Raw genomic sequence first — 11,608 nt, 5'->3', positions numbered from 1 at the left:
GTAATCTCTGGAGCATGTCAAGGCTGCCTTGAACTGTATACTTCTAAATCAGTAACCTGTTGAAAATCTCTTGATGAATCCAGGTGCAACAAGTGCCCTGTCCGCCCTGTTGAGGGCCATTTCAGCCACCTTAAAGTGAACTGCATTACTAGTGGTTGAGAATTGATTCAATTTGCTTATATTTTCAGAAAGTAGTTGTCTATTTATTCTGATTTTGCATTTCTTTAATATTACTGAAAGACAAAAAATAACATTTGGATGCCATTATGACAATTTAACCTTTAATTTACTCCTTTAATAAACTCTTTAAATCCTTGTTGTTTCAGTGCAATATGTCACAGTTTGGTTTAGTTTCAAAAGATATATTAATTTCTACCAGGCCCTCAATTAGAGCTTTATATCAAAGTAGGCACAAGACTACCCATTTTGGATATCAAGATGTGTCTGAAGAGGAAAAATCTGAAAAAGGTATGTACTGGTATTGGAGACAAAATTAGAAGAAGTATACAAGCAGGATTGAAATTTTTCTACTTGTCACATAAATATTACAGTTTCAGAGTGGAAAATTGTCAATACATTTGGAATCTTGAAGCTCAATTGTGCACTTTTATCAACATTTATCTAGGATGTTATTCATCTAGGGGGAATCTTGCAGCTCCTAAAATGACAGGAATGCTCTAGTTGCAGTTTGTTAGGTACATGTAGGTACTTATTCCATGTCTGTCTACTATTAGTTTGACATGAACAAAACAGCTTTGTATTTTGCTAGTTGATGTTATCATGCAACCTATTTTATTGGTGGAGGGCATAGTGGTGTAAATGCACATGGTGCACTGGAATTTGCATCATGAAGATAGGAAGTTGTCAGTGTAATTTATATATTTATGTAAATTTTGATTAAATGTTTATTTTGGTGTGCCATCTTTCTAAGTATGGCTAAGATTTGCATTTTCTTCATTATAATTTCTTATCTCAAACATACCTACAATAATTGTGTATTCAAGAAGTTTTCAAGAAGAAGGATTATTTGAGACTTGGGCTATATTTTAGAGCTGTTTAATTATTGATTTCTTAAAATGCAAAACTATGTCATCACTCCAGGGCTGACCATTGATCTCTTATTCCAAGATGTTATGAAACTACTTAAAAAGTCATCAAATCATTTCCTTAGCTAGATGCCTCAAATTCAAAGTAGGTACGTCTTCTTGTGTAGAGAAGAGAGCTTGGGAGAGACAAGAAAGCCAGCAGGGTTTTCTGAAATTGGACACTCAGCTAATACATATGCTTGTGGTATACAGAGAAGTGCAATTCATGAATAAAGTTGATTAATGTGTAAACTTTTTTTGGTGTTACCACAGTTAAATTAATTGCATTGAAAAGACACTACATTGGTCATGGGGAAATCATGAGATTTTTACTGTGTGAATGCCGCAGACTCTCTCCTCAAAGTACATCGAAAATCATGCAAGCTATTGAATTTGTCAGTGAATTTACAAACTGTTGATATATAATAAAATCATTATGGAACCTCATTGTGGAATGCCTTTGAGATTGAACAAATTAGTGTCAGACCAAGAATTTTAAGAAAATTGATGCATGAAATTCAATAAAAAATTTAAAAGTCAAACACCTGTTTGAAACTTGTTTAGTGAGTATTTATTCATGTAATTAGTGGTATTATTCATGTATTCTTGAGTATATTATTCATGTTATCCATGTTTGCGCAGCTTGATCACTATAAGAAGGAGATTATTCTCTCAGTACTTCATCTATTCTTCAATTTACATTTGTTCATTATTATCCTTGTCTAAACAATAAGAAAAGGTTTCAAAGAAAGCCTACAAGGCAAATGCATTTTAAGAAATGAAGAATGCTAAGATTACGGGTAACTATACCTATTCAACACAAGAATGAAATAATGACCAAAGATGAAAAATGCAAACTCATCTCCCCCAACATCTCTGTACAGTACCTACTGCATGATAGAATTGACTACCGTATTTCAACTCTTTTACAAAGATTTTTTAGAGGGAACTAATGTTGCAAGTGATGTGACACCAATAAGTGAGAAGAGGCCGTGAATAATAAATTATGTTGAAAAGCATTTATTTGTAAGAACAAAGCTTAAAATGCATTTCTGAGGCTTTGAAACAAAAAGTTTTATGGTATTATACTCTCACAGTGTTTATTGATGGGATTAACTCATTTAGTTTGTGACCTCTATCAACTTATGACCACATTTCCCAAATGGATAGTGGTCAAAATCCTGAACAATGTTGTAGGTAGCAATATTAATTTCTATCATTCCAAGAGAATGCCTAATGCCTTCTTCAATTCCTTAGGAGAAACATTGCTAGTCAACATTACTGTACTATTATCTTAATGACACCTAAAATATGATATTAAGTATCTATTTTTATTTCAGTTCGTGAAGTGTTTGCAAGTGTTGCTGCAAAATATGACCTGATGAATGGTCAACATTACTGTACTATCATCTTAATGACACCTAAAAGATGATATTATATATCCATTTTTATTTCAGTTCGTGAAGTGTTCGCATCTGTTGCTGCAAAATATGACCTGATGAACGGTCAACATTACTGTACTATCATCTTAATGACACCTAAAAGATGATATTATATATCCATTTTTATTTCAGTCCGTGAAGTGTTCGCATCTGTTGCTGCAAAAAAATGACCCGATGAATTGTTAACATTACTGTACTTGTACTATTATCTTAATGACACTTAAAAAATGATATTAAATATCTATTTTTATTTCAGTTTGTGAAGTGTTCGTGTCTGTTGCTGCAAAATATGACCTGATGAATGGTCAACATTACTGTAATATCATCTTAATGACACCTAAAATATGATATTAAATACCTATCTATTTTTATTTCAGTTCGTGAAGTGTTTGCATCTGTTGCTGCAAAATATGACCTGATGAACGACCTCATGTCTGGTGGCATCCATCGCCTGTGGAAGGACTATTTTGTTAAGCAAGTGGCGCCCGTGCCCCAGGCTAAGCTTCTAGATGTGGCTGGTGGCACAGGTGAGCCTCATTTATTCTTAGTTATTGGTGTAATTTACTTTTTTCTGTGTTATCTGGCATCTTTAAATATGTTTGATTGAAAAGATCACTCTAGCATGAAAGAAAATGGGAATATTTTGTTGCATTGTATTGTTATTGTAGAATATTAGCCTTGGCGAGACATAAGTAACATTAATTTTTAGTTATCATTCTACAAGGATTGTTTTGTGTGTTCATGCGTCCATCAATTTTGTTGCATTGTATTGTTATTGTAGAATATTAGCTTTGGTGAGACATAAGTAACATTAATTTTTAGTTATCATCCTACAAGGATAGTTGTGTGTTCATGCATCCATCAAATTGCATGCTTTTGCTTGGTCAGTTTGGCAATGTGTGCTGATGCTCTGAAAAAGTAATCAGCTATATTGAAAACATGAAATCATTCATTTTATTCTTGAATTAAATATTCATAAGATGCCTTATATTTACATATATATGAAGAGTTAAGTTGACTGACAGTTGATATAAATAACTCTTTAGGTACATCATCAGAGATTTCTGAGAAAATTTTTGGAAACCAGCTTGCCTGTGGGCCTTTTTATTAGAGCTATTAAAATGCCAGCTTGCCTGTGGGCCTTTTTATTAGNTTCCATCACATTTTTTATATACTCTTTGCCTTCTATTTCTTTCTTGACCTCTTCCATCTTTGGTAATGTCTTTCCATCACATTTTTTATATACTCTTTGCCTTCTATTTCTTTCTTGACCTCTTCCATCTTTGGTAATGTCTTTCCATCACATTTTTTATATACTCTTTGCCTTCTATTTCTTTCTTGACCTCTTCCATCTTTGGTAATGTCTTTCCATCACATTTTTTATATACTCTTTGCCTTCTATTTCTTTCTTGACCTCTTCCATCTTTGGTAATGTCTTTCCATCACATTTTTTATATACTCTTTGCCTTCTATTTCTTTCTTGACCTCTTCCATCTTTGGTAATGTCTTTCCATCACATTTTTTATATACTCTTTGCCTTCTATTTCTTTCTTGACCTCTTCCATCTTTGGTAATGTCTTTCCATCACATTTTTTATATACTCTTTGCCTTCTATTTCTTTCTTGACCTCTTCCATCTTTTTGCATGAATCTTGGTCTTAATATTTCGCCTTCTAATGTGATTGCATGCTTTTTTATATGAGATATTTGTAGACTTGTATTTTTATTGGCTTGGAAATTTACTGATAACTAATGAAAATAAGTAATGACATTATTTATTGTAAAATGTACATGCTGCAGCCTTTACTTTGTTCATAAATTGAGACCCACAAAAAAAAACTCCTGTTCCTATAACCCATTTATATATTAATATATAAATTAATATATAAATATATATTAATATATAACCCATTTATATATTATATATATTAATCATACATTGAGACTATATACTATAGATCAAAGTTGAGTTACTGATTCAGTTTTGTTCATAGCTGCTAGAAGAAACAGCCTTGACTTTAGTGATCTCTAGGGTTAGCTGATAAAAAATACATTTACTTTAAAAACAGTCATTTGATATTTGCATTTACTTTCACACAAGGCAAAATTCCACTTGTGTTTCTTGCTGTTTTAGTTAAAGTGTAGCGCAATTTTATGGAAGCTTGTGCCATATTTATTCTTGTAGCTTTTGTTAGTGGTTGTCTAATGTTTTACAGGTGACCATATGTGACTTTAATCTGCGTGCAAAGAAAATGACGAAATAAATGAACATAAATATACATGTAACAGTCACGATAATGATCGAGTAATATTTCAAATTACTAAATATGGAATACTGGAAAAGGCATGACAGCAAATGACCAGTCGTCGCGTGAGTTGAGATAAGGAACTGACGTGCAAGACGTAGCGGTTAATGAACGGTTTCTAGAGTGTTGCCACTAGGTGCATGAAGAAAAAAATACACATAAACTCAATACTAAAGAAAAGAAAATAAATACTGTTGCACAGGACACGTCCGTCGTGAGGCGATGGACGGGCCTCACCGCTGCCATCGGCGATAATTCGCACGGTACTTTAAGGCCGTACACGAACGATAGGCCGCTTGCCACTCACTACCATATTTCGCTTGCTATATAAACGATCTTGCTCGTGTAAGAACGTATGTAAGTACATAATTGCTTACATTACATGCAGTCTCTAACATGGAACAGATCGGGTTCCAAAGGCCGGATCCCTTGTGAATCAAGTCACGAAAAATAGAAGAATCGGCAACAGGCCATGGGCATATTTCTTCAGTGCCGACACTTCTATTCTATGTATTTATAATGTATCCTCTAGTACAGCTTATGTATATATTCACAAGCCATGGAGAGTAAAATGCCTAACACAAGTTCGAGAAGATTTAAAGAACAATTCAATTGTTTGCACCCTAGCTGAACGGAGCATTGCAGTAGTTGCCAGCTTGTCAGAAGTCTAGTGTGCTCAGTAACGACCCAGCCGTCGTCATACTGACCGCACTCTCTTGCCCACTGTAGCGCGCACTGCTGTCGTGCTATCGCATGCCTCCACCGTGCACACCCTTACACAACAACTCTCAACGTCGCACTGATGCGGGTGCGGGCGCAGTGAACCAATCTTCCCGTTCGTGCCCGCCAGTGGGAGCGCAGCCGTGCACCACCAATTTTGTGCACCAATAAGCCCTGAATCGAACGCCTTGGATCTCTCCGGATATCCACCAATCAGCCGTGCACCACTCGGCTCTCTCCTCCTCCGGCCTTGACCACCACCTGCCGTGCACCACCAGGCCGCGGATCGAATTTGACTTCCGGGCATCGTTAAATTACGTAATTTTACGTTCACCGCATCTGAGGTTAGGTTTCAGAAAGCATAGTTCTGTTCCAAAATTGATCGTCCTTCGACTAGTGGCCGTTCGACCGAGGGCTGGTTCGACCCACGGCCTAGATACGGACGGCTTGAAGTGTTGAAGGCTACGTTCCGGAAGGCACATCTGTGCTATTCTGTGGCAGTTGTGGTCTTCGGTGTGAAGCTTGCGGTGTGAATCGTTGAAACGCGCAGCACACCGATAACTCACCAAGAAGACAAGACAAGTCTTCAGCAGGCCGGACGACTGAAATGGCCCAGCCTTGCCCAATACCAGCATAATTTTCATACTTCTCCCCGTGCGCAAGCATGCTGCAGAGCAAATTACCCAACATGATTTATGATGATTACTTGCTGAAAGCCACAGGGACCTGGGACCAAACCCCTTCATGGATGTAAACCAGCGAGCCAATGAGCTGCAGGCCGCAAATACAATGGTCGTAACCCACACGCTAAACCCCAACATATATCTAATCCATGCAGCCTAGCCCCTTCTCCACTTTCAACAAAGAACGCCCTGCGCCACAGTGCTATCAGTACACTGCTACCTCTCCAGGCTCTCCAGCCTGTCCGTTCTTCTGGAGGCTAAACCTCCACGCTTACCCCCTGCTCCCTCTCCTTTCGGTACCAGCTTGCGGAAGAATTCTAACCAAACCTAACCTAACCCTTTTGCAGAAAGGTGGAGAGAAGGGGGTAAGTGTGGAGGAAGAAGATGCTGGTGAGCGTCAGGGCTGGGCTCCTTGTCCTTGGGCTGAGGCAGCATCTTCTGACAATGTGGTGGTGGAGGCACTGGATTGACTGGAGGAGTCTGTGGCTGGTCAAGCTTCATAGTGGCAAAGCAGAGATTTTGTAGAATAAGTTCATTTTTAATTTCCTCAGTTTTTCAAGATCTAAACCAATTTCTTATGTATGATAATGCTGGTGTGGTATGATTGCCTTTGATTGGTATCCATGATACTTTACTGGTCTACCTATAGGACTCAAAAATGAACTTGAGGGAGAGTCTAAAAAACTCTTTGCACCGTCAGCTAGGACAAAAATGCAGAGATAGGGAGACAAATGGCTCAAGCATAGTGGCAAAGCAGAGAGTTTTTTTAGACTCTCCCTCAAGTTCATTTTTGAGTCCTATAAGTAGACCAGTAAAGTATCATGGATACCAGCATTACCTTACATAAGAAATTGGTTTAAGTCTTGAGTAAATGAGGAAATTAGAAATGAACTGATTCTAAAAAATCTCTGGTTTGTCACTATGGGCTCAAGTGAGAGCATTGGTGGTTCTAAGGCTAAGCGCCCAACAATGCATAGCAATAGAGTACCAATAAAAAGTCCCTAACCCTATCAATTTCCACTATGCAGAGAGTGGATGCAGCGTTGCCAATATATGGATTTTTAAGCCCAAAGCGTCATCGGCCATTTTAAAGATGCGTCTCCGGCTCCGGGTAATTTTTAATGAAAAGCCATTTACGCTGAGTAATGACAAACTATTTACAAGCCACAAACTTATTTACAAGGTTGCATGCACGTGTTACCCCAAATAACTAATTTTACCCTAAAAACAGTCCGATTGTACAGCAAGTGTCAACTGAACATGTAATAAAGCAGTCTGACCGCTCTAATGTGACTGAAACTACGCAATCAAAAAAATGTTGTTTACATTTTTGCGGGAACTCATCGCAACTGATTTCCGGACAAGCTTCGCTGCATCGTAATCCATCCAACGTACCGTCGTGCCGGAAACCTTACTTTTTTTCTAAATAGTTGGCCGAAGACTGAGAAATATATTAAATGCAAGAATTTCAATCTAAGTGTGTCGGCAAGATCTTCAGTTCTGAAGGCAAAAATTTGGCTACTGAAGCGTCGCCAAAGATCTTGCAATATTCATCCACTCTCTGCACAGTGGATCAATTTGAAGAATGTGAAGCTGGCAAGTGGCAACTAATTCACTCTGCAAAGTTCAGGTAGTGGACTGACAATCCTGATGAAACCACAGACTGGCACAGAGTCTAAAATCCAAGTGCTGTATCTTTTCTAAAAGACCCAATTGGCTTGGCACTAGGAATTTAAAACTCACCAATCACCATTTGTAGCAGTTGACTTGTCTGGGCATCTAAATCTACGCCACCAATTGATTGTTCTGCTGTCAAATTCTTGCTTCTTTCATTGATCAAAACATTGCTAATTATCTTGATGTCTCTATGATTGGAAAGTGGGCTGTTTGTTGCTACAGTGGGTGTGGAGAACTGGAGACAGACCTCAGGAGACACTCTCAAAACTTGGTTGTTGTTGTTGTAATTGCCCATCCTGGTAGTGGCGACTAGGGAGGGGGGGTGATAGGTCAGTTTTTCTGGGCACTTGGTACCACTGGTTGTTCTACGACCATCACTGGCTTGCTAACCTGCCAGAACCATTTTATTGCATTACACAACACCCTGGACAAGCCAGGTACTCATTTATCAACCAGAGTTGGATGAATGGCTGAGTTGACCATGAGCTGAGCTTCCCGAAGAACTTGACCGGAAGAACTCAAAATTTGGTCATCACTCCTACCATGAATCCTTCCTTCAAGTTCCTTGCCAGATGCATTCTTGTTTGCAGGTAACCACTCCCTGCAGGTAACCACTCCCTGATACTCTGCAGTCTGCAGAGTATCACTAATTTCCTGTCCAAAGGCATTTCTCAGGAGACTAATGAGGAGCAGGGATCTCTCCTCTATACCCTCACTCAGTAGATTCAGCTTGAACACTTCATTCATAAATTGACCAAATTTAAGAGAAAACACAATAAGTTATGCACAAATAATATCATCCAGTTCCTTCTCACTAGAAGCCAGCTCCTCCTTCATGATCCCTTTAAGTCTGCATTGGCACTCTCACTGAGACTCACTCCCCTGCCTTTCTGCAGCAACAACTGTGGAACCAGATTGAGCCTGTTGACCCACAAGAGACTGAGACAGCTTGGTATGGTCACCTGAGCAGCTGCCTTGGGATTGAGGAACATCAACTGGGATTGCCACAATGGTAAGAGGCTAACTCCACCCTTGCACCCTGTAGCCCAAGAATACCGCTTGCCAAGCTGCTCAAGCATCTGTTGAAAATTTGACCTCTCCATCTGGGCTGTCTTTCTCACAGTTGACTTGTGTTGTAACAGTGTTGTAACAAAGGGAGGGGCAAAGGCAAGATTGTAAGCAGTTCAGCACAATAACTATGAGCTATGGTACATTAAAATCCCAGCAGTTAACTTGCTATTACAGAAGAGAATTGGGTATGGAAATAGTGCTATTAAATTGTCATGGATTATATGGAAAACTTGCAGAAATTAAACTTTATCTGTGCAAAGAAAAGCCAGATGTGGTCTATCTCTGTGAAACATGGTTACATGGGTAAGAGTTCATGAACCATCTTTTGTTGGGTATTACACTTTATGGTCACATTGGGAAAATGCATTAAGGGGAGGTATGGCCATTTTAATTTGCAGAGATATTGAAAGACAACAATTTTTGGGCCAGTAGGAGCGCTACAAGACTGGGCCATGGGCCAGTAGGAGCGCTACAATATACTGTGATCCACTTGTAGCTTCTACACTAAGTGACGCTAATCACATGTACTAATTAACAATATTTTATTTCAGAAAACGTTTGCGCTGATGATTGAAGACGCTGGGTTCCGACGTGTTCGTTACGAAGATCTCACATTCGGCATTACGGCTATACACTCTGGCTATAAATTATGAGCCAATCTCACTACACGTTAGTTATTTACAATTGTGTAATTATTTATTTATTATGTTGCCTGAAGTTAAGTTCCAACCTTTAATGAATCAATTTAATAATCCCCTTGTTATGTTATTGTAAGGAATCATGTAAATATTAACAGTCCAGCTATTGTTTTAAAAAGTTTTCAATAATTAAAACTGTATTTGCACTTTATCCTCATCATTCATGAGTTTAGCTCAAGCTTAAAGTACGAGACCTCTTCAGGGGCCATACTTTCAAACCTGGCTAAGTGAACGTAAGTACTTACGCTCTATTTTCTTGTCTATGATTGGTGGATTTTGCTTGAAAGGCCGTCAATGATTGGCTGATGAACTTACGACCTCTTAACTTTTTTTGAAAGTATAGGCCCATAACCTCAAATAAATCGCAATCTCCCGTTTGGCAGCAGAATATCCACGTTTTCTAAAATATTTTTGTGCATAATCGTCATTTTAAGTCCTCATTAATAAGTCCTTATTGTGCACATGGAGACGAAGATGACTGCATTTTTTTCGAGTCGATAATTCAATAGTATAAATTGTCTTTGTACACAATTTGAATTCACCTTAATACTCACATTACATGACGAAAGTGTTTTGAGACAATATACGATTAAGTTTGTGCTACTTACTTAGAATCAGCCATGGAGTTATAAGAAATGAATTGAAATATAATTGTTTAAAGAGTTCTAAAAAAATGTGAGTGCATTGTTAAAACAGGGTGGCCCAGTGGTTGCAGTTCAGAGTACCAAGATTGAAGCAGAGAGGTGCGGGTTCGATCCCAGCCGGGCGGTTACACAGCAGAATTTTAGCAGTGAGTTGTGAGTTCGAGACCGCAAAATGCTGTGAATGTTCTGCGATGTTTAGAATCGGCGACAGGCCTACGGCCTAATAAACGCTGAAACCGCTATTATTATTATATTATTATTAAAATAGTGGCTTCCTGAATTTCATACCTTGTGATCGATAACACCGCTGATACCACTAAACCTGTCTTCATCCGAGAGCAAATTAGGTCTCATTCCTCTTTTCTCTTCAACTTATAGACATTAGCATGTAAATCTCAGATATATTGGCATCGGCTAGTGGGCAAGCCAATTACTGAAGAAGGGCGCTGTTCTATACCAACTGCAGACGCGTGCTAGTATAGGAGAGAGACGGCAGCGTTAATTAGGCTCGGAATATGCTCCTCGTGTTGCGGTCTCGAACACGCAACTTACAGCTCCAATATTGCGGTGCTTAAGTAACGACGTCGGCAGCGTATCCCTGGCACACTGCTTGTTAGGCAGCGCACGCACTGCAGCGATGACGTCGTCAACTGTGACGCGAGTGAATTCTTGAAGCCCGCAGCCAAACGGACACGACGCAAATGCTGCCTGCGGAGCATCGGCCGACGACGCTCGCATAGTAGAAAATTTGTTTCCAAAAACCACATGGAATTCCTCCACGCACACATCACCCGAGGATCGCTGCGTTGTGCGTCGATCTCTGGCGCCAATATGACTCTCTTTTAGAACGAAGAAAGGCGACATAATTGCGCTACTGATCTCGCCTGATGGAGGCCACAGCAGCGGGAGCAACATGATTGCCGAGTGTGTTCGCCCTGTAGACAGCCCGCTGAAGCAGTCGAATCCCCCCGCTCCGAGAATCGACATTCATCGTCAAGCCATGGGTCGGAGACTCGTTGAGGTACCCGAACTGTGCGTGCAGGAATGAGGTTGAGTGCACCGGTCAGCTCGGTGTTGTAGAGTTGCACGAGGTTGTTGACTGATAGTGCCAACCATGAGTCAGGCCGACATAGTCGGGACGACTGCAGCTTTTCGCGCAAGACATCGACGTCGAGGACGCGTCATGGTCGACAAATAACGGTTTTGTACGCTGGCGCCGGGCGCACACATGGCACCGTCCACTGAAGTAGTCGATGGTCGGATATTGCGATCTCGATGATGGC

At 39.5% G+C, this 11,608-nt stretch overlaps 1 protein-coding gene across 1 annotated transcript; it reads left to right on the top strand.

Moving 5' to 3' along the window:
• Positions 1 to 200: 200 nt before the first annotated feature.
• Positions 201 to 9,757, top strand: LOC108671931 (2-methoxy-6-polyprenyl-1,4-benzoquinol methylase, mitochondrial-like). Its single transcript, XM_047880492.1, has 5 exons — positions 201 to 468; positions 2,905 to 3,054; positions 8,503 to 8,519; positions 8,809 to 8,924; positions 9,516 to 9,757. The coding sequence occupies exons 1-5, from the start codon at positions 333 to 335 to the stop codon at positions 9,634 to 9,636; spliced, it is 540 nt and encodes a 179-aa protein (XP_047736448.1). The 5' UTR covers positions 201 to 332; the 3' UTR covers positions 9,637 to 9,757.
• Positions 9,758 to 11,608: the final 1,851 nt, after the last annotated feature.

This window comes from Hyalella azteca, unplaced genomic scaffold (genome assembly GCF_000764305.2).
Source record: "Hyalella azteca isolate HAZT.00-mixed unplaced genomic scaffold, Hazt_2.0.2 contig5461, whole genome shotgun sequence".
NCBI lineage: Eukaryota > Metazoa > Arthropoda > Malacostraca > Amphipoda > Hyalellidae > Hyalella > Hyalella azteca.
Note: the sequence above shows the minus strand (reverse complement) of the source record. Positions and strands in the feature narration are given on the sequence as shown.

Excerpts from the sequence above, each read along its gene's own strand:
- LOC108671931 (XM_047880492.1), top strand. The coding sequence starts at position 333 with ATGTCACAGTTTGGTTTAGTTTCAAAAGATATATTAATTTCTACCAGG. Across the intron at positions 469-2,904 it reads AGAGGAAAAATCTGAAAAAG|TTCGTGAAGTGTTTGCATCT; the intron begins GTATGTACTGGT and ends TTTTTATTTCAG. Across the intron at positions 8,925-9,515 it reads CAACTGGGATTGCCACAATG|TAACAATATTTTATTTCAGA; the intron begins GTAAGAGGCTAA and ends ACATGTACTAAT.